Here is a 23,041-nt window from a genome sequence, read left to right as displayed (position 1 = left end):
CCACCAAATCCAGGACTAGCCAAGCATATTTTTGCAAGATTTTGGAATTGGGATGCTGAGATGCTAGTCCATCTCTGCTGGTCACTTGAAGAGAAGACATGTAAACTTGGAAGCTGTGCATTTAGAAGCAGATGCCTCTTTTCAAAGAGGCAGGAGCAGATAAGCATCACCTGGCAAAACAAGCAGAAGAGTGATTATGAGGACAGTTGCTTAGGTTCCTGATGGAATACCAGTTCCCTCTCCCCATTGCTGCCTCAGGCCCAACAATTTAGCTTTTGGTAGCTATGAATTAAATATACTTTTTTCTTCTTATTTAATTGCATTATTAGTAAGCTAGCTGGAGAGAGTTTCTGTTAACTTGCAACCAAAGAATCTCTACAGAGAGGAATACAGGGCACTTGGCTGTGCTGTACAGGATATCGTTTTGTAGGGTAGGTATAACCTGGAACAAATTCCTGTGTATTTCTTCTTGCTTGTGTAGAATCTAGTGTCAGATAAGTTTTACATAAAAACCGGGTTCAGATGATTCAGAATAAAATCAACTAAAGAAAGTAAAAAAGACATGTATGGTTTCCAGAACAAATGTTTATTACTGCTTAATGGGGCCAAAGGGGCAACACAAAGCATTGAAAACATCACTGGCTCACAAAAACAGTCACCTTGCTACCTTCTTGCATTTGTTTACTTCACAAGGCTTCATTCACACGTGAAAACAAGATACTAATCCAATTCAAGTTCATAACAATTATAAAAGTAAACATTTGTTGGGACAATGTACAATAAATTGCACTTTTCTTAACAAGCATTACATTTACATTTATAGAGTGTACTATACATAATACATGGAATTATGGAAACATCTAATTGGTCAGTGTTTAGAGAGGAGAAAAGCTGCTCACTAATTTCTTTTGTAGTCAATTAGCAGTTTGGTCTAATCAACTCCTTTATTCTGGAACCTGTTTTCATTGGAGAAGCCATGGACAAAATCATAGAATTCACAAAAATAGATGGCATAGAATTTCTACTACCTCCCCAGCAAGGGGAAAGGTAGGAATTGAAATAAATAAAGTGGGGCTGAGAAACTTTTTTTCTTTATTTGAATTAAGGATCCATATATTATGCAAAATACCAAAAATAGTGAAACTGATGCAAAGGTTATTGGAATCTTGGATTCTGGGACCATTTCCAGGCTTTATTCTTGTGCTTTCATGACACCAGAGTCTTGATGTATTTATGTCCGTATCAATCAGTTTCCTATATTTTAGTCCATATATAATATATAGTTATTAACAGATTTTACATGTTAATTTATTGCCAATGAAAAGGGAAAGAAACTTAAAATATTAATTTTCTACTCAATGATTCTTTTAAAGTTTTCAGAATACCACAAATGATAAACCAGGGGTGGGGGTGGGGAGAGTGGGACGTGTTGGTGAAGATGTTTTTATAGCAGGTAGCAAATTCATTTGAAGATAAACTTAACATGTAGTCTTTTAGATGGAAGCTTAGTAGGGAACATCTGACAGCTGACTGTAGTTACTAGGCTACTTGTAAACATCCACTTTTCTCCTTACAACTCAAGATCATCTCCTACTGAGGTGCAGCCCATACTGAAGTATTTGTTTTGATAGCTTTTGAAAGGTAGGAAAATGCCTCAGGGCTTTGCCTGTATTGTATGGAAGCCACTCTAAGAGAGGAAGTATGTTGTGGAGCAGTTCCAGTTCAATGTTACCAGCATGGCAACTAGAGGGAACAAGTTACGTCTGGTAGGAAAACAGGCCACTGAGCTGTGTCTGGCCTTCTATATCTGATCACCATGTGCATGTTCAGTTGCATGGTACCTGGGTATTCAAAAGAGGCAGGGACTCCATATAAAATTCTACCAATCTCTCTTTCACACACACACACACACACTCACACACACACACAAACACACACACACCTCACAACATTCAAATCAAACAACAGAGTTTGTCCACGCTCTCATCTACTTGTAACTGAAGCAAGAGAATCAGAGCTACTTTAGAGTGTTTTTTTGTAAAGAGTAAGTTATACAACGGAATCATCTTAGTAAATAAAAGTGTTCTTTTCAAGAAAGCTAAAACAAAGTATTTGATTTTTTAAAGGCTCCTTTCTCTCTAAAAGGATCCTGAAATCAGACAACTACCTTAGCAGAATGATTTGTAACTAATCAACTTAAAGGATCTAACTCTCACCTCTTGTGCCCTAAACTATGTATCCTCTTGTTTTTCTCAGTTTAGCTAGGAAATTAACCACTAGTTATTAGCTGGAAAATATTTTAAGAAAATGGAGTAAAGGTTTGAGAAAAATAAATATTAATACATAGCATAAGAGAATTAAAATTTTTGAAAACAATGGAAACAAGATAAATACTATTAAATATCCCAACATTAGTACAAAGATTACTTTCCTACCTTATTATGGAAATTTAAGAAAGCCAATGAAGAATAAACTACTAACTTAATAGCTGGGAGAGGGGAAGAGTGTTACTGGTTGCATGGAAAAATAGGCCATAGGCCTATGTCACATTCCTATTAGTGTTTCTGATAGGCACTCATATATAAAACATTATAGGTAACTGAAAATTCTTTTGCATTAAATCATATGTAACTAAATATAACTAAATTGTGCCATGGCTCAGGATGTAGGAAGCTAGCAAACAATGCACTGCAAAATTCAGCTTGGTTTCTTTCAGCTTTAAGGAATGTGTTAAGATTCTTAAGATATAAAAGCTAATGATTGAATTGTCAAATTGAATTTCATTCCCTTAATTGATTCTGCAGAATTTAATGAAAAAAAATCACTTTTCAGAATGCTGCAAATGTTGGCTGTTTTATACTAGGGAAAGAAGAAAAACACTTGGAAATTTGGAAATTTCCTGGATATTTGGGCTGGTCAATCTCCTTCTAAAAGAAATCAAGAGAGGAGTAGCAATTTTCAAATATACTCAAAATAAGAGAAATTAAAATTAGCAGTTACTTAATGCTTGGATGCATGAGTTTTTAATCAATACATGGTAAAGGACATGTGGTTTGAGACAGTGCTATTATAACATTATATGAATAATTTACCAACTTTTCAATTTTCTTTTTTTCTGTATTTGCAGTTGCTACTCACCCAAAGGCATTGCAGGGAGGGCCAGTTTAGTCTATGGTACCAATACGCATACCCAAGTATGATTCGGAACTGGAGAAGGGTACAAAAAAAAAAAATCTATAGATGGTCATTATAATCTTTTAAAAGAGTTTTTAAAAATGCAAAAGATGAATTTATTAAATGTTTGGAATGTATGTACCTACTGATTTTGTTTAAAGAAAAAAATATAAGGGGCTATGAAATTGAGCCATGTCTACAGGTAATAACTACAGGTAAGGACGTACAGCTATTTCTCTCTCAACTGCCATTTAAGGAAAATTATTCAATTTAGGCATTCTGTGAAATGGTATAAGAGCTCTGTACAGTTAGATTTATGAGAGTCACAAAACACAAAAGAAGAGCTTTAATTTAGCTAGCCATTTGATAAGGCAACGTGTACAAGGCTTCTTGGGATCTAAAGCATGAAGTACCAGTAAAGCTAACAAATTATACTAAATGATTTATAGAAACAAGTACCAAGATGCAATTTTCTAGCCATTATATTTTACAAAAAAAGAAAAAAAATTACCTTTTCTAAACCACCATGTAGTGAATGTTAAAGTCAACACAGATACTCAGAATGCTGAGTTACTTTCCTTTTGGGTGAAAGGAAATGAAAACTATGATAAAAGATGTGGAGGACAAAAAAAAAAAATTTTTGTAAGAAAAGTATTATTTGATGAGTGTGACGAAGGATAACAGCCACATCAGTTTTATGGGTTATAGGTGATATGAACACTTACTGATGAAAGGGACTTAACTTTTTAGAGTTTAATGATTATTTTTGAGGAAAGGATCCACCGTGAAGAGCTTGTAGTGCATGCTCCTGGAGTGAATATGGTTTTTATGCTTTTTACCTCCAAGAGTATATTACTTTTAACTGCGACGTATGGCACAGATGAGAATTGCTCTGGCACTGCAGAGTTTAAGATCCCTTGCAAAAAATATGCTCAACAACGAAGCCAAGGAAGAGTATCAATACATGTTACTGTACATAGCTGACAGTAGTTTGGTTGGTGTAAAAGGACCAAAGGCCTCCAAAACAGCTTTAAAAATGGGAAAATTAGTTTTTCCCTTACCAAAGGATTTTCCTGCAAGGTCTATTTATAAAGACATGTTAAATATAATTGAAAAAAATATTTCCATCAACTTTTAAACAATAGCTTTACCTTTCCATGAGATAAGTATTTCTATAAAGGTTTTATATGCAATCAAAAATGTTACAAATGCATTTGCATCTCTTTATCTAGGGGTACCAGGGGCACATTTTTAGGAAGCTACAGAAATCAGAAAAAGTTGCCTAATATTACACTAAGATGACATGAAGCTGACCTCTATTTCCCATTTCATAACTTTAACAAAGTTATAGTATATTAGTGTTTCCTTAGCAAGTATATAACAACATTAAATGAAATACTCTGTCTCTGGTTCTATTCCATTCTAAGCACAACAGCTGTTCCTGGGCCTTTCTAGCTTCTCTTGTGAAGATCCCTAAAGATGCAACTCACAGCATCCACTTCTGACTGTACATTTGCCAGAAGTCACAACTGTGCTCATTCTTAGGAACTTGCAATTCCCAGATGGAGTTCTTAAAGGGACCTGTTAGAATAGTAGGACCAAAATGATTTATTTTATCCTGCATATGTCAAAACCTCAGTTCTTTCTATCTCATGTGTGTTCTCAATAGTCTAACCTTATTCCGTGGTTCTTGGCACTTTATTTCCAGATGTACCCCAAAGAAAATAAAAATGAAGTAATTCTCCTTGGGAACTGTTCATTTCCAGATCTGTTCTTTCTTTCGGACAAGGTTATCACTATCCAGGGAATCATTTTCAGGAGGAAACCTGACAGTGGTCGTGACTGGCCCCAGAGTGCTTTATCTGAATAAATCCTGAAAGTTAGGAGGTTTAGGTTTCAATCTTTTTTTTTTTCTTTTTTCTATGACAAATAGCTTCCTATCACTTCAATCTTGGAATAAAAGACATCTCCATTTTTATGTAAGATAAAAATAATTATGAATAATTCTAGCTCTAAATAAAAAGCATTTAGTTCTGAATTACTTATTTCCAGTCAAACATCAGGCATATAAAATAATGTGTAATACTATGATGGATCAGAACACGGCCTTCCGTGAAGAAGCACAAAAACAGGTATTTAACATAAACCATGTTAGTTTAAATTACATCCCTTTGAAAGTGTCGCACAAGAAAGAGTGAGAGCTACTGAAAGATCGTGACTTGCTGTCTGGCCTCCTTTACTCTCCTTCAAAGGGACACCAGGGAGGATCTTCCTGGGTTACCGTTGCTTTGATCATTGTGCTCTTGTGCTTGGGTGAGGCTGGAACTACGTGCTCTCTTTGGGGGGCTGGGTGGCCTGCGGTGGCTGCAGGGGCTGTGTGCCTGTGGCCGTTTTGATAGAGTTCAGGGTTTTGCTAAACCAAGAGTTTTTTGCAGCTTGGATTTCATTCATAAGGGCTCCTCTCTGATGTTCAAGTTCCTAATTAAAGAAAGAAAATCATCTGAGTTATATAAATGTTTTCTCTCCGCCAAAAAAAAAAAACACCCAAAAAACTAGAGTATAGAGTTTGGAATCCCCAAGTCTATATAGCCATAGCTTTCTTCCTATAAAACCCAGGAGAGATTTAGTTGGCTTCTTAATGCAAGAAAAGATTTTTAGAGCTAAAAGAATTACCGCTAAAGTAGTCATTTACGATGGAGCATGATAATGTGAGAAAAAAGAATGTATACATGTATGTGTAACTGGGTCACCATGCTGTACTGTAGAAAAAAAAATAATGCATTGGGGAAATAAAATAAATAAAATAAAATAAAATAAAATGCTATGCAAGTAGAAAAAATTTAAAAAAATTAAAAAGTGATGGTTATTGTCATTAAAAAAAAAATAAAAGAATTACCACTAAAACCCAGAATCTGTGCTTTCTCTGATCAGAGAAATGAAACCCTGTTTACCCCCCTTTTCTCCCTGAAATTGAGGTCCAAATCTAGGTTTATGGTGCAGCCTGAAGGAACATGTTTAGAACCACGGGTAAATACAAATGTAGAGATAGAATGAATTTTTACTGATAGCTTAAGCATGAATGAGTTCTAGTTCCAAACACATGGTCTTTGCCCCTGAGAACAACGTACAAAGTCCGACACAGAAGAGTTAAGGATCTTTAGTGTAGTGCAGCTGGCCCTTTGTATGGCAAGACACAGGCCAGGGTAAGGACTACTGGTTAAAAGGAAATGGGAATTGCCCATCAGAAGCCAGGACTATTTCTCCAATTCTGATATCCTCCAGTATGGAAAGAGATTACAGGGAAAGGGATTTGGCAAAAACAGGTAAAGATGAGAAGCTCCAAAGAGAAGAATGGCTGTCAGCCAATGTTCCACTGCCAGGGGGAAGGAAAACAAGGGGGGTTTGATCTTTCAACTTTCAGGATAAGCTAAGTGACCAAGTTCAATGAGAAAGGACCTTGGGGAGGGAAAAAAGAAAACAAAACAAAACAATATATATATGTGTATATATATATATATATATATATATACACATATATATATGTATATACGTGTGTGTGTGTGTATATATATATGTGTGTGTATGTATATGTGTGTGTGTGTGTGTGTGTGTGTGTGTGTATATCAGGGTAAACTAAAAAGGCATAAACTTGTAGTTCCCATGGCTATACTAGCCCCGTGTCTCAGCAGTAACGAACCCAACTAGCATCCATGAGGATGCAGGTTCAATCCTTGGCCTCACTTGTTGGGTTAAGGATCCGGCATTGCCATGAGCTGTGGTGTAGTTCGCAGATGTGGCTCAGATCCTGTGTTGCTTGTGGTGTAGGCTGGCAGCGGTAGCTCTGACTTGACTCCTAGACTGAGAACTTCCATTTGCAGTGGGTGTGGCCCTAAGAAGACAAAAAATAAAATTAAATTAAATTAAATTAAATTAAATTAAATTTAAAAAAAAACATACTTAAGGAGTTCCCATCGTGGCTCAGTGGTTAACGAATCCAACTAGGAACCATGAGCGGGTTTGATCCCTGGCATAGCTCAGTGGGTTAAGGATCTGGAGTCGCCTTGAGCTGTGGTGTAGGCTGCAGACATGGTTTGGATCCTGCATTGCTGTGGCTGTGGTGTAGGCCAGCAGCTACAACTCTGATTAGACTTCTAGCCTGGAACTTCCATATACCATGAGTGCAGTCTTAGAAAAGACAAAAAAAAAAAGCATATACTTAAGTTCTCGTAAGATATAATTTTAATTGTATTTTAAACTATGTGTTTGTTTATATCAGTGTTTAAAAATGATGCAAAACTGCATATCATCCATGGGCAGAAAATGTATTCATCATATATGGTAACATTGCAGTGATTCTGAGTGCTCCAGGTATATTCTACAGTATTAGAATATCCTAGGCCACAAAGTGTTCATTTTTTTCTACTGATCTTTTCTCAAATCACCAACCTGGATTTTACACTTGGCCTCCACCAGCTGCAGTTTGGTTTGTGCCAATTCCAGCTCCATCTCCCTCAGCTGCTTCTTAAGAGAGTCCTTCTCATCATCCGATTCAATTCCCTGGTCCTCTCTGCTTATGGCTGCTACTTTCAGAGCACCTTCCTTGCTGAAAATGTCACTGCAGTGTTTACATGCCATCATTTTACCCTGAAAAATCCAAATGAGATAACCAACATCAAACTGTATTTCCATAGATCACTTCCCGAAACAATGCAATATGATTTTTTATTTAGATACCGCTTGTTGTCATCAAATGCAGACCCATTTATGAAAGCAATTATTTTTATTGTGCTACAACCAAAATGGTCATGGTTAGCACCAAACCCAACTATCCAAGACAGGTGCTTCTTTTTCTTAAAGTATCTCTAGGGAGAATGTTGGGGATAGAAAGTATTATATAGCATTTTTTTTTCTGAAATCTGTTCCAGAAGTTTGCACTACCATTATTCTTACCAGATGCCAAGTTCCATGCCACATGTTCCACATACATCACCTCATTTAATCCTAGAGCCACTGTATGATTAAGTACTATTATCACCCGCCTTTTATACATGAAGAAACTTAAGAGTTTAAGTAATTTGCCTATGGGAGACTGAGCAAGGTCATTCTCATGAACTCAAGCCTACCTTTGCAATAAATAAAGTGTATATACTTTTGCTCAGCTTTAAGCAAAGATGATCTTTATTGTTGAAGGTGATAAAAGTACCTCTGCCACATGTCTGGACTGCTGGCTGAGCACACAGCACTGAACAAGAGTGCTACTGTTTTCTTAAGATATTTTCAAAATATTCGAAAGTTTAGAGAGAAGAGATATTACAGAATATTTCTATTTTGATGGCCTACTGTTACAACAAGCTCAGTGTGTCCATACCCATAACTGCACTCCTCTCTTCACACACACACAAAGCACCCCTGTGTCACTGTGCGTTACTCCACCATTTAGGCCTCGAGATTTTGGTGTAGTCTTTCCATTAGCCTCTCCTTCATTCCATATGCAGCTGGTCATTAAATTTTTCCTCAGGCATGTTCAAGCATGTCTCCCAGGCCTGAATCCTGAAAAGTCACCTTCTCAGAACTGGGTTCATATTTTCAGTTCTCATGTCTCAGATTTTCAGGTTATAACTTATAAAATATGTGTTTCCTGAGCATTTATTGTGTGCCAACTACTAAACCAAGCACTCTATATACATTATCTTATTTAATCTTCAAACTGACCTTCTGAGGTAGGTAATGTTATTTCTATTTTGCAGAATACAAATAAAGTTTGGGAGAGGTTAAATAACTTGTCGAGCTGTTAAATGATATGCTACAGTGTCTAAAATGCCTTTAGGTACTAGTGTAAATCTGAATACATTCAAGCAGAAATATATCAGGTTTCTGTAACACTGGTTCCAAGGGTTGGCTGTGCCAACATTACTACTTAGGAATACTGATCCTTTTTGGTTTATGGCTGTTTCTATAGACTCAGTGAACACTTTTTTCAAATAGGTAATCAACATAAGAAGTTTTTACCACCAGGGGGCAGCATATAAATAAATGCATTAAAAACAAATCTCCAAAATTTTGGTGGAAGAATCAGTTACCTAACACTTTTCTGCCGCTGAGTTCTAGAGTGCCCCTGGCATCCATAGTTTGAGAGAGCCGTGGGATGGTTCAAATGAGTTGCACGCTGAAGTCACATCAATTCAGGCACAGTTGGGACGCAGGCTGCTGAGGGTTCCAGGTTTCCAACGAAAAGAAAGCTCAGGGCCCTCTTGTGACAATGCTGAAACCCTACCTCCTCTCATGTTACCTGTCTCTGACAACCCATGAGATTTAAGGGAACATAACCTTTCAGCTGGCTCACACACCAGTCAGAAGAGAGATTTTATTCTCCATAATCCCTAAATCCTAAAACAAGGGTGGGGAGGTAGGGATCATTGTCTATTGGGATGCTCCTATCAGGTACTCACTCAGGACTACATGAATTCGGAAGAAATAATATCACATAACTAGTTCATTCTTCCTCACCTTGACCACTTCCAGCTCCTCCTTGCTGGCTGCCTGTTGTTTCTCGAGTCTGGTACTCAACTGGGAACAGATCTAAGAGAAAGAAAAGAGCTTCTTTACTAGAAAATACGATGACTCTTGTAGCACATGTACATGGATAGCTGTTTATCCACGCATATATCACTCCAGTATCTCTGATGATGGGAGAACTTTTGCAGATGGGTAGCCCTGCAAATGCCAGTTATTCCTGCAACAAGGAGCAGAAAGCCTGACAGTGTTCTGTGTGTATAGCACATCTCTAACTCGATCAGTAGAAAAAAAGAAAACACACGGGTAGATTTGATTTCCTTCTGTTCCTAGCCTTCATGACTGGTTCCAGTGACATCCTGTCCTCACTTTGGAATCAACTACAGAATCTTTGCAGAGTATCTACTTTGGGCAAAGTACTATCGCAGGAATCTGATGAATTCTGAACTAGAAATGTCTCCTGTCTACAGCTACAGAAAGAGTTTCTGTTTTCAATTACAAAAGTTTCCCTAGGAAATGACAGAGTGAATTTTTTAAAAGTTAAAATGGCCAGAAAATAGAAAAGCAATTCCCTGGCGGCCTAGTGGTTAAGGAGGTATTATCGTTGCTGTGGCTCCAGTCTGATCCCTCATTTGGGAATTTCTGCATGCCATGGGCATGGCCAAAAAAAAAAAAAAAAAAGACCAGAAAATAATAAAGACTTAAAACTCTAATCAACATGACATAACTGAAAAGCCTGAAAGTCCAGCCTTATGACTTTCTAGCATTCAGTCCTTGGGCAAATTCACTAATCTTTCTAAACCTCAGTTTCCTCATAACTTAAAAGTGCTATGCTGTGCTAATTGGTGGGGAAAAATGTATATAAAGGGCTTCATATAGCACCATCATATAATGTGCTAACAATACCAGGAACAGACAGAAATAAATGCTTTCAAAGCACCCCCCCCCCCACCTAAATTTGTGTTTTTTACTGGAAGTTCAAACCTTGCTAAACTTGAGTTTAAGAATTTTTTATTTGGGAAAAAATGCAAAAAAAAAAACAAAAACCCAAAAACAGTCAGGGGATATCTTATTTTAAAGTACAAAAAGGTCAAGGGACCAGGGACCACTCGCTGAGTTCAGTTTCCAGTTTCTCCAGATCCAAGCCTAGAAGCAATAAATAGGCGTAGATTGGCTTATGTTGAAAGGACACACTCTCTCTGGCAATTTTGGCAAACCATATACCCTTTTAACTAAACCCCAATATTCTGATACATAGCCCCAAACAGCCAATTCCACTTACAGAGGGCAGTTGGATTCTGCTTTATTTTGAATTATCTTCAAAGAGATGGGTCTGCTGCCCTTTACAATACTTGAAGTGCTTGCCAGATAATGTTCATGAGGAGCCCCAAGGACGGCTCTTTGAAGAGCTGCACAAGGCGTCCACCCAAGGACTAACACGCTGATGAAAAAAATGCATGTGTAGCCATGGCAAGTTCCATTGCACCAGGTCTTTAGTGTTCCTTGTGTTGGTTAATCTCTAATCAATCTTTCTCCTAGTTCACCCAAATTCAAAATCTCAGGATCACTTCCAGTGCTTTCCCTTCTCTAGCAAAAAATGACTCTTTTGTGTCTCCTGCTTCTCTGTTTTCATTACTACTTATTTTAGTTCAGGGCCTTATTTTTTCTCACCTGTTGAACACTCCTCTGTTCACCTCTTACTGCTGTCTTTGCGTCTGCATCTCTCCACTTGGCTACACATTTCTCACAGGGACAGAGAGTGCCACGTATGTGTTCCTGCTCTTGCCACTTTCCTACTACAAAAGGAATCAAATCCAAATTCCCCAGCCTATTCCTGTACATCTTCCTTGAGCTGGGCGCCAGCTCACCTTTGCTTCTACTATACTTGAAACTTGTTCAACAAAACTCTTTGTTCACTAATCTTCCCCCACCCCCTGCCCTGCCCTGCCTCCCATGCCTGTGTACAAGCTGTTTCCCTCCTGCCACCATTCCCATCCTCTCCTCCATCTCCAGATATCCACGCCTCACCTAGCATCTGAAGCACAACTCAATCACCCCTTCTCCAGGAAGGGATTCCTCATTTCCCATATGTAATAAATTCCCTCTTCTCCTATTTATGGACAGGGTTTACCTCCCTATTACAAGATCAACTTCCAGAGGAGAGAAATTAAATGAATTTACCTTTTATTCCTCCAAAGTATCAGGCCTCACATGTAGCAGGCATTAAATATACATAGATTTACACACACACACACACATACTGCTTATAAAAGAGAGTAACACAGCTCTGAAGCCTTATTTCTAATCAGTCTTCTAATTATTCATTTGTTCATAATATACAAATGAATTCCTTCCCCCCCAAAAGCATGAATGACATCATCGACATTTTTATTTATATAGCGACGAGGCATATTCGGTATATTATAATTTCTAGTTGGCAAGATTAAGAGAAGTTTGCTTTTTTTGTGCTTTTCTGCACTTTCTTAATTTTCCACAAGGAAGATACATTTCCTTTATAAGCCAAAAACCCCACATTTGTAAAAAAAAAAGTTAAGCATTAGACTTCAAACTCCTACGTGAGGCAGGAAACCCCAGGACAATTTTTGGCTACGTAGGTGGCATATGGTGCCGTGACAATTCTGGAAAACTGGAACCAAAACAGTCCAGTCAGAGTCTTTCAACAACCAGAGAGGTCCTTGCCATGTCTCAGCATGACCAGCAGGGACAAAGAGATGTTACTGGAGCCAGATTGAGGGCTTTCTGAGCTCCCCTGGAAACATCCTCAGGAGAGCAGCGCCCCCTCCCTACTAACAGATCACTTTAAAGTACATAACAGGAGGTTTCCTGCAAACACTGGCCTCCACTGGGTAAGGCCACACGACTGTGTGGGAAAAAGAGCTCCCACATTCTCTCCTGCGACAGCAAAGGACACACAGATATCTGAGCTATTGCCCTTTGATACAATCACTAAACTTGAGTGTTTAGCAAAGAGGCAAATGTGTGATCTGTTGGAAATTAGCTTCTGAGTAAGGCAGAAACAGGATCCCAATGGTAATAAGATTTCTTGTTCCTCCAAATCTATCAAACACTGTAAACAGCCAACAGATTGTGTTGCTCAATTAAACTTCCTATGTTATCAGCAAGCATGTCCAACCACTGTCTATTTCAGACAAGAAAATGAGCCAACAAATTTAATCTCTGCAGTGCAGTTACTGCTCTGGAAACTCTAAAATAAAACAAAATTTCTCCAAAGAAAACAGCAGAACAATTATGTTTATGGTGACAAAACCCAAGGTGGCACATTACCTGTTTATACTCAGCAATGATGGCCGTAGTCTTCTTTATTTCATATTCTGCCTTCTCTAGCTGTTTCCTGAAGACTTCTTTTAGCTAGAAAGTATAAGAATGAGAAACATCAAGACTCAGTCAAAATCTTAACACATGTCCACAAACATCCACATTCAAGGCTGCCCAATTCACAGTCAATGACAACATAAGCAACATTTTCCCCAATGAAATTGTAAGTATATACATTTTCCCAATGAAACTGCATGTTGATCATTTGAAAAATCTATTCATCTCCAAAGATACAGATATCTTTCTTTCCTGAAAAATATAAGACATATGAGCAATCCTATTATTAAACTGTTTCTGCTTATTTACATATACAGACTTTATAAATACATTGGTAAATAAGTGTCTATTCAAACAATCTAAATGTTCATCAACAGATGAATGGATAAAGAAGCTGTGGTATATATACACAATGGAATACTACTCAGCCTTAAAGAAGAATGAAATAATGTCATTTGCAACAACATAGATGCAGCTAGAGATTATCATATTAAGTGAAGTCAGAAAGAGAAAAACAAATACCATATATTACTTACATGTGGAATCTGAAAATATGACCCAAATGAACCACCTAACTATAAAATAGAAACAGACTCATAGATAGAGAACAGACTTGTGGTTGCCACAGGAGTGGCAGGGGTAGGGGAGGGATGAATTTGGCATTTAGGAGTAGCAGATGCAAACTCATGGAATGGATAAACAACAAAGTCCTACTGTACAACACAGGGAACTATATTCAATATTCTGTGATAAACCATAATTAAAAAGAATATACAGGAGTTCCCGTTGTGGTGCAGTGGAAACAAATCCAATTAAAAACCATGAAGTTGCAAGTTTGATCCCTGGCGTCCCTCAGTGGGTTAAATATCCAATGTTGCCGTGAGTTATAGTGTAGGTTGCAGTCATGGCTCAGATCTGGCATTGCTGTTCTGATTTGACCCCTAGCTGGGGAACCTCCATGTGCCACAGGTGAGGCCCTAAAAAGAAAAAAAAGAAAAAAAAATTTTATACACACACACACACACACACAAAAGAATGTATAGGAGTTCTCATTGTGGCTCAGTGGGTTAAGAACCCAACTACTATCCATGAGGATGTGGGTGTAATCCCTGGCCTTGCTCAGTGGGTTAAGGATCCCATGTTGCTATGGCTGTGACATAAGCCAACAGTTGCAGCTCTGATTCAACCCCTAGCTTGCGAACTTCCATATGCCACAGATGCAGCCCTAAAAAGAAAAAAAAAAAAAGAATATGTGTCTGTGTGTATGTATAACTGATTCACTTTGCTATATAATAGAAATTAACACATTGTAATCAAGTACACTTCAATTTTTAAAATACCCAAACAACCTTTTTATGACTGCAGGACATGTACACTATACAATTATTAAATGTTTAAATACATTTATTTTAAAAATTCAAAAAAAGTGTCAACCTTACTTTCAGAATCTATCTTTATCCTTATAAGAGTCTAAAACAGAACATCAAGGAGTTCAATTTCATTTCTGCTACGCCACAATGGGAATTCCCAACTCTGGTTAATCTTTAAGTACATAATCAGAAAAAATAAATGAGCTCTGCTTTGCAACATCCCAAATTATGAATGGAGTGTATTCTGTAATTGCATATTCACAAGGTATTGCAGTTTATAACTAGCCTTATCATTAGCAGATTTCTGAATTTCTTCACATATGCTACATTCTAAATTCTCAGTGCTTTTCTAGGTTATATTGATTCAAACTTAGATGTCTGTCTTGGTCTCTGTTCTCTGTCTTACATAAGTTAAAGTCATCAAGCACACCCTTCTTCCCTGCTGTGATAAGGCCCCATTGACTCAGGGTGAAGAGACAGTTGAGAGGTTTGAGTTAAGTTCACTGAATTTCTCTACACTGTAGATGAGAATAATCCCTCACTCACAAGGGAATCACACCAATAAAACAGGACACACACAAACATACAGAGGGGAGAAACATGGATTTAATTTATGTGCTAATAGCCTCGTTCTCAAGTACCAAAGTGGGCCCCCAAAAAGCAGAAGCCAAAAAAAAAAAAAAAAAAGCAAAACTGATCAAAAGGCCCAGGACAAACTCAGTAATCAATCAGCCCCTGACACTTTTTGAGTACATAAAAAAAAAAATCTTGGTCTACAGCAATTGCTAAGACTCATCATTAAAAAAAAAAAAAAAAAAGTCATGGAACACTTTTTATAAATCCCAGGAGGTGCTAAATGACACATCCCTTCATTAAAACTTTACGGGAACTTTTTCTGGTTGCTTGGATAGCAGCCTTTGAAATGTTTTGTGTTCTGTTTTATATTTAGTGTTATGGATGTCTCCGAATGAAACGCGTTAAAATAAATGAGCTAATCAGGCCTGGCTGGGACTGACGGAGCTGGAGGACCTTGCCGAAGCAGCCTGCGCTTCCTCGGGGAAGCTGGAAGCTTGGACTCCTTGGGTGGAGCGCCCCTTCTGTCACCTCTGGGGCTTCTTGCAGATGGCAGCATCTTCCAGCTGATAGGCCTCCCAACTCACATGAACACTGAAGGGAATTAACTTCACAGCTGCTTCCCAAAGGATGTCTTTTTTTAATTCCCCCAGGGAATAAGACCTGAGTGCTCTGCTAGGAACAGAAGACTTGGTGCTCCTTCTTCTAAGGCATGAATCAGGAAAATTAAGCGTGACTGATGGAGGCAGCCCCCAGCAGAGCTCTCTGTAGGCTGTTGGTTTAACAATTCTCATAAACGACTTCAGCGAAGTCAATGATCTCGGAGACACAACACGAAATCTGCAGATTTGTCAACGCTCCTAGATCATCATTCCAAGTTCCTAAACTTAGAAAAAACAACACTCTTTCTAGACACCTCAGTAAAGGCAAATTCCTAAAAGCTGTTCAAGGGCGGAAACGCTGCTTCTTCTCCGAACACCCTTCGAAAGAAATGACTCAGTGCTACTCACGTGTGCTGCTTCAACATCCCCCTTGATTGAGCATAAATTTAATTTTACTTCTGGTGGAGAGTATGAATCAACTCCACGTACCCACACACCTGTGTAGAGACAAGCCCGCCCGTGCCTGTACCTGAGCTGTCTCCTCCTCTTGCTTCCTCTTCTCTTCTTCAGTTTCCACCAGCCTCTGTTTGGTCAAGAGGAGCTCCTTATTCAACACATCTGCCTTGTCCTCTGCCTGCAGATAAGAAGCACAGCGCAGTCATAAAGAAGGTGAAGGAAGCATGTGGATACTTTCCCCTGACCTCCAGTTATTACCATTCCAACATTACCAGAAGCCTTCCCTTTTCCCTCTCGCTCACTCTGGGGGTAGTAGCTGCTTTCGCTGAAGGCTGATTAGGCCCCAGGCACTTGGCACACGTTATTTCTCCTCTTCACAGTGAAAATTACATTCCAGATAACAAAGCTTAGAGAGGATCAAATAACCCGACCGGGACACATATCTAAGATCAGAGCCACTGTCTGAATTCAGACTTGAATGGCATCCTAGCCCACGCTCTTTCCCATTGCTTCTTCCCCATGATCAGATGTCACAGCAGCACTCAGTCTGAGACGGTGCCAACCGACTGGATGAAGCGGGGGAGCCTCACATGGAGGCTTCCAACTGGGGGCCCGTGGGGTGGATTTAGAGAGGACCAGCAGACAGGTGGATCCACAGACCACAGTTAGGTGAGAAAATTCCAAGTCCAGCTGAAGTAGCTTGGTCTACCAGGATACTCACAATGGCATTGAGCATAGAAAGGAGAAACGAAGACCCAAAACCATGATAGACACATCCCTGAGGAAAAGCGAAGTAAGGATCAGGAAGCTGGGCAGGAAAGACTATATTTCTATGGAGTATCCTGCTCATAATTTGGATACAGAGCCAAAATTCACCACAGAGCACTGTGTGTATGTAACTTAGTTAACGCGTGTCTGTTTTGCTTGTCAGGGCCCTCAGCTCACCCTTTAGTCTCAGCTTCAAGCTTGCTTCTGCAGGGTTGTGGGTCTGAGCCCTGTCCACTCACCCCGCCTTAATCGGCTCTCCACCCCCATCTAAACTGGTATTTCCCTTGATAGCAACTAGCGTGATCTGTAGTGATGAATAGCGTGTGTCATTTATGTGACTTGCCCAATCAATTGCAAGGAAGGCAGGAACCCCTCTCTTTTGCTCATCACTGTATTTCCAGCATGGAGCCCAGGGCAGGTGCAGAGCAGGTGCTCCTTAAGCATCTGAGGAGTGAATGAATGTGGTTCTCTGAGTCACTAGAGAAGCAGACGGGAGGGGGCCCCCAGGATGAGTTCAACAGAGAAAACCACAGACACAGAAGAGAGGCAGCTATGTGAAGAGGCCATCCCTGGCAGACAGCAGCAAAACATTGTCCAAGTAATCGTGAAAACTGGCCAGGTGGCCTTCTGTCTGTGTTTCGCCATATCTCCCACATGTCCAGATGGCCAGGCCAGCACAGTCTGCTGGATCCTGGCAGAGAAACTACATTCCAGCTTCTCTGATCTGTCTTCCAGTTCTTGATGTCTCATAGCCCAGTGCTTTTAGCTCTGTTGATAATTTGGAACTGTTGGGTACTTGAAGTGAAAAAGTCCCTTTTAAGGACTATGAAATTGGTTCTAACACATTAGATTTTAGGGAGATAAATCTACACAAGCAAAAGGGCATCTTAAAAGCGGGGGTGAGTCTCAAAAATTGCAACATGTATGTTGCAAGTTCAGTCTTAATAAACTGTAAAATACCTGATGTAGATTAGGAAACTCCAAACTGAGAATTCTGGAGTTGCAAGCCTGATAACACATTACCCACAAAGCAGGAAATTGTCCCCAAAGTCTCTGACAGAGGGTCTGCCAGGTACAAATCAAGAGCAGCTTTCCTGATGGCATCAGTGTTCTTAAAAATCTTATCAAATCTGTCTCCCTACCACAGCAGCCCATTGGTTAAAGTTCTACCCCAGACCGTCCAGGCGATAGCTCTGCTAATAAAGAAAATTGCAATCTGACCTCATTTTACCATGCCCCCAGCAGTTTCCATTTCATGAAGAGAACAGTCCTTTTATAACACACATTATGACACTCTGAAACAAATATTTTCTAAGTTGGGCTTCTGGAAGAGAGATTTATCCAAATTATGGGCCTCCTATAAACTTCTGAATAGTCAATGCTATCCTGAGGCTTAGCAACAAGCTTCTGAAATTCTGCAGCATATCTAGATGTTTTATAGTTCTGGAAATGTCTGTAAGGAAAGGGGAAAAAAAAAACAACTCTCCTCCCCTGAGGAAATTTTTGATAAACACTTAAATATGTAAGAAGGTGGGTGCTATTATTTTTATGTACACATTTTCTACTGCATGTTCTTCACTAGGCCAAGGTCAGGCGGCCTCACTCCACTTCTACTGTTATCAGATCCAATCTGCAGAAATCGCTGTGGGTCCCTCATGGGGAGAGTCCCAGGAAGCCACATCTGAGTTTCTTCTCCACACTGAACAGTGAGGCAGGAATGATTCTGCTCATCAGAATAGAACCAGATCTGAACTAACTTGGTTCTTCTAAAAATGGTCTTCTGGTTCTCTGTACAGCCAGCCTCTGCATCTCACTTAAGCAGAAACCATCTTTAATGTTAAAGGGAATCTCCAGGAAACATAAATACTAAACACATACTCCAGTTCCATGTTTGAGCCTAAATGATAAAAACCTTCACCATCATTTGATGTGAGTGAATGGATCACTGTCATTATTATCTTCCAACATTTCATGATGCCTCACTGATATGGAAACTTCTAATCACTGTCTAACTTCTATGACATAGATATGAGAGACACAAGCGCTGAGCCTGTGATTAAATCACAAACCAACTGAGAATCTGCTTGGAAGGCTCAGCTCTGACAGCAGGAATGAGGAACTTTCAGAAATGCTTTTCCCAAAGTTCCCATTGTGGCTCAGTGGTAATGAGCCAGACTAGTATCCAGGAAGATATGGGTTCGATCCCTGGCCTCACTCAGTGAGTTAAGGATCCTGCATTGCCACCAGCTGTAGCTGCACCCAGAAGCTGCAGCTCTGATTTGATCCCTAGTTTTCTCAAAGAATTAGCCAAGGCAGTCATTCAATTTAAAACAAAACAAGAGGAGTTCCTGTAGTGGCACAGCAGAAATGAATCCAACTAGGAACCATGAGGTTGCAAGTTCAACCCCTGGCCTCGCTCAGTGGGTTAAGGATCTGGCATTGCTGTGAGCTGTGGCGTAGGTCACAGACATGGCTCAGACCTGGCATTGCTATAGCTCTGGTGTAGGCCAGCGGCAACAGCTCCGATTAGATCCCTAGCCTGGGAACCTCCATATGCCGCGGGTGCGGCCCTAAAAAACGACAAAAAGACAAGAAAAAATAACATAAAATAAAATAAAACAAAACAAGAGAATGTGCCATGCAGCCTCTGCTTTAATGTGAACTTGTCGAACTTTGGTCAGCAGGGACCTGGGCCTAGTCTGCAGTGGGAAAGCAATGCTTGTGTGTCTTTCAGGCTTGTGGAAGGGCCTGAAAGCAGGGAGTGACAGAAATTGAAATGGAGATGTTGTATCTTTTTTCATTTCTAATCACTGAGAAGCCCTCATTTAAGGAGTCTGAGGGAGGGCAAGTTGTCATAAGGGAAGGTTCTGTCTGAGTGAAAAATGAAGAGCTGCTGGTGCACAGGAAGCCTGAAGCCAGCTCTAAATGACAAAGGTAAGAAGTAACTTACTTTTTACAAAGTGTCTAGTTACCTAATTCATGTTTGTTTGCTTTACATATTGGCTCAAATACAATTTGCTTTCATGTTTGTTTAATGTTTGCCAGTGTTTTGCGATTCGAACTAAGAGACTTGATTTTGAAAAACTAGAAATGGAGGAGTTCCTGTCGTGGCGCAGCGGAAGTGAATCCGACTAGGAACAATGAGGTTGTGAGCTGTGGTGTTGGTTGCAGACACAGCTCAGATCCTGTGTTGCTGTGGCTGTGGCATAGACCGATAGCTTTAGCTCTGATTGGACCCCTAGCCTGGGAACCTCCATGTGCTGCACATGTGGCCCTAAAAAAAAAGCAGAATCAAATAACCAATCTGTCAATCAATAAAAATATTAAAAAATAAAAAATAAAAAAAGGAAAACTAGAAATGGAAAAGTACTGGGCAAACCGGGTGGAGGCAGGCCAAGCCAGTACTTTTTCTCTTAGGCTAATGCCCTTCCTTGAAGACTTGGAGAGGCAGGACACTTAAGCTGCAGGGATACTTTTTCTTCTTCTTCTTTTTTTTTTTTTTTTTTTTGGCTGTGCCTACAGCATGTGGAAGTTCCAGGGCCAGGGACTGAACCCATGCCATAGCAACAACCCGAGCTGCTGCTGTGACATCACCAGGTCCTTAACCTGCTTCATGACCAGGGAACTCCAGGACAGTTTTTCCACTTGTAAATAAACCTGGCTCAGGTAGAAACTGCAAAATCAGATATGGCAAGGCAGCAATTTTTGAATTAGCAATTCAATGAAATAGCAATTTTTATTCCTTCATCTAGATAATATACTTCAAAAGGCAGGTCTTAACTACTTACTTAAGAGGAGAAAGAAAGAGAGGTATGAAGGGAGGAAATCAAAGAGAAAGAACAAATGAAGGAATAGAGGAATCTTTTCTCAGGGACTAAGTAGTCTCACGATGCACCGAGGTACTCAATAAGCAATTATTTCATGAGTACTTAGCAATCATTTTAGACTAATCCAAAAACAGATTTTTTTTGGAGGTGAAACACATTTTTAAATAACATATTTTTTCTGATGATTAAAAAGTTATAAGATATGTTATTACTTAGCCAAGGGTGGTTAAGTAATTTAAGGTCTTCTTATAAGAGATAAATAATTGAGAAAAGTATAAAGATGAACATAAAAATTAGATTCAGGAAGTTCCCTTGTGGCACAGTGGCAACTGTGGCATGGGTTCGATCTCTGGCCCCGGGAACTTCCACATGCTGTGGGTGTGGCCAAAAAAAATTAGCTTTACTCTTATCACTCAGAGAGATCTAGCTGCAACATTTTGATGTATTTCCTTGTAGGCTTTTTTCCTATCAAGGTATATTCCAGCCTCCTTTCCTATAGACAGCTCTATGCCAGCCCATTTTCCTTGAGATTTAGACACAAACATTATATATAGATAAATGTACTGTTTTAAAAAATATATATCACTACCTTCCTGTTGTCTTTTAAAACTATTCCAAAAGACATTTTACAGATACGCCTTCATCCTTTCCACCTATTGGACATATATTTCTACTTTTTATTCTTGTAACAATGCAGTAAACTACTCTGCATGTATATCTTTGAGCAAATCTGTTTTTTTTTTTTTTAGGATAGCTTTCCAAGTCAGACTGTATGTGTCAGTTTCCTCATTTATAAAACAAAAGATGAAAATACCTGCTTAATGGAGTCATTAGGAAGATTAAATGAGACAATGCTTTCAAACTGTCAAATAAAAGGGCTTGGCACAGAGTAGGTACTCAGTAAATATTTAATTTCATTATTTTTTCAACCTTTTTAAAGACGATATATACCATATACCTTCCCCTCATAACTTTTTTTTTATTGTCTTTTTAGGGTTACACCTGCAGGATACGAAGTTCCCAGAGTAGGGTCAAATCAGAGCTGCAGCTGCCGGTCTACACCACAACAACGTCAGATCCTCAATGCATTGAGCGAGGCCAGGGATCGAACCCGCGTCCTCATGGATATGAGCCAGATTTGTTACCACTGAGCCACAACGGGAACTTCATTTCCCTTGTAACTTTCAAATTACAACCTTTTATAGCTAATTTCAGTGCATCACTATTGAGTCTAATTGCTTAAAACTTTTTTCTTTCCAGTTTCATTGTGATATGGTTGACACAGAGAATGTGCAAGTTTAAGGTTTACACATAATGACTTGAATGACACATATCATGGAATGATTACCACAACAGGTTTAGTGTGAAACTTTTTCACTCAGCAAGCCATCTTAGAAAAACTTTTAATGGATAAAATATTACAAGATGACAGAATCAAGGGTCAGTCAAGGCCATTTGGAAAGCTAATATGGAACCCCAAATTTCATTATAGTACTGAGTCATGACTACGCTCTCATTACTACAAAAATACAACAACCAAGGGCAGGCTGAGTGTGGTCCTGTTGAATGGGGACCCTTCTACCTTCTTTGGTTCTGCCTCTTAGCTGCACAGTTTTCATACCACCTCCAACAACTTGCAAATAGGCTGGCTGAATGGGGTTTGCGGTTAAAAGGGCCATTCCCTCCCCGCCCCCAACCACCACCATGGGGTTGCTTCTTCCACCTTCTACATCCTGTGTTCCAAACAGCACAGTGTTTGTTTGATTTTCAAACTCCATTCAGTGCTGACTTCTTCAGCTTCCTCTTCCCCCTTCAGCACTATTTTCCTTAACAGCGGTTTTATCTCCCATCTTAGTGTTCTTAAAACCTCTGCGCTGCAAAATTAGCTGTTTACAGGAGAAAAAGGAGGTGTGGCGTGGACCACTTTTAAACATTAAAAACGTCCCTTCAATTTTAAACATCCCATCATATTTATATTATTAGTGAATTCGTACTTTAAATACTGTCCGTGCATCGTGAGAGCGCAGGTTAACGTCTTTTTTTTTAAACAGATTCAACAGCCTAATGTTTCTGACCCCGCACCATTGGGAATATTTACTTTTTAAATTTAAAAGTCAGAAAAGAAAGTGATAATTTTAAATATGCACAAGATTTTTTCTTTATTGCCACTTATTTCCAAAGACACCAACAATAGAAAAACAGTAAGTGCTAAAGCTGGCAGTAGTGTTGGAAAGGACAAGAAAATTAAACAATTTAAGGGCTCCCTAGTGACAGCTAAGGTTTACGGAACACAGACTATTGTAGTACTTTACCTCGCTTAATTCTCAGATCACCCCTAGGAGGTAAACATTTTTTTTAAACCTACAGGCAGGTTAAGAATGACCCTGGGTCGCATGATTAGTGA

At 39.2% G+C, this 23,041-nt stretch overlaps 1 protein-coding gene across 8 annotated transcripts in view; it reads right to left on the bottom strand.

Annotated features, from left to right (window-relative positions):
• Positions 1-567: 567 nt before the first annotated feature.
• Positions 568-23,041, bottom strand: part of RABGAP1L (RAB GTPase activating protein 1 like) — a 651,588-nt gene continuing 629,114 nt past the window's right edge. For 6 of the 8 annotated variants that reach the window (XM_047753890.1, XM_047753894.1, XM_047753896.1 and 3 more), the window contains 5 exons: positions 16,116-16,220; positions 12,994-13,077; positions 9,682-9,753; positions 7,621-7,818; positions 568-5,652 (listed from right to left, as the gene is read on the bottom strand). In XM_047753890.1, the coding sequence (XP_047609846.1) occupies positions 5,500-5,652; positions 7,621-7,818; positions 9,682-9,753; positions 12,994-13,077; positions 16,116-16,220 (612 nt within the window). In that variant the 3' untranslated portion in view covers positions 568-5,499. Of the gene's footprint in view, positions 5,653-7,620; positions 7,819-9,681; positions 9,754-12,993; positions 13,078-13,219; positions 13,294-16,115; positions 16,221-23,041 lie in introns of those variants that run through there. The other 2 variants (XM_047753891.1, XM_047753893.1) reach the window with 2 other exon arrangements.

The sequence above is a fragment of the Phacochoerus africanus genome, chromosome 11, assembly GCF_016906955.1.
Source record: "Phacochoerus africanus isolate WHEZ1 chromosome 11, ROS_Pafr_v1, whole genome shotgun sequence".
NCBI classification, from domain to species: Eukaryota; Metazoa; Chordata; class Mammalia; order Artiodactyla; family Suidae; genus Phacochoerus; species Phacochoerus africanus.
This window is presented reverse-complemented; position numbering and strand designations above follow the sequence as displayed.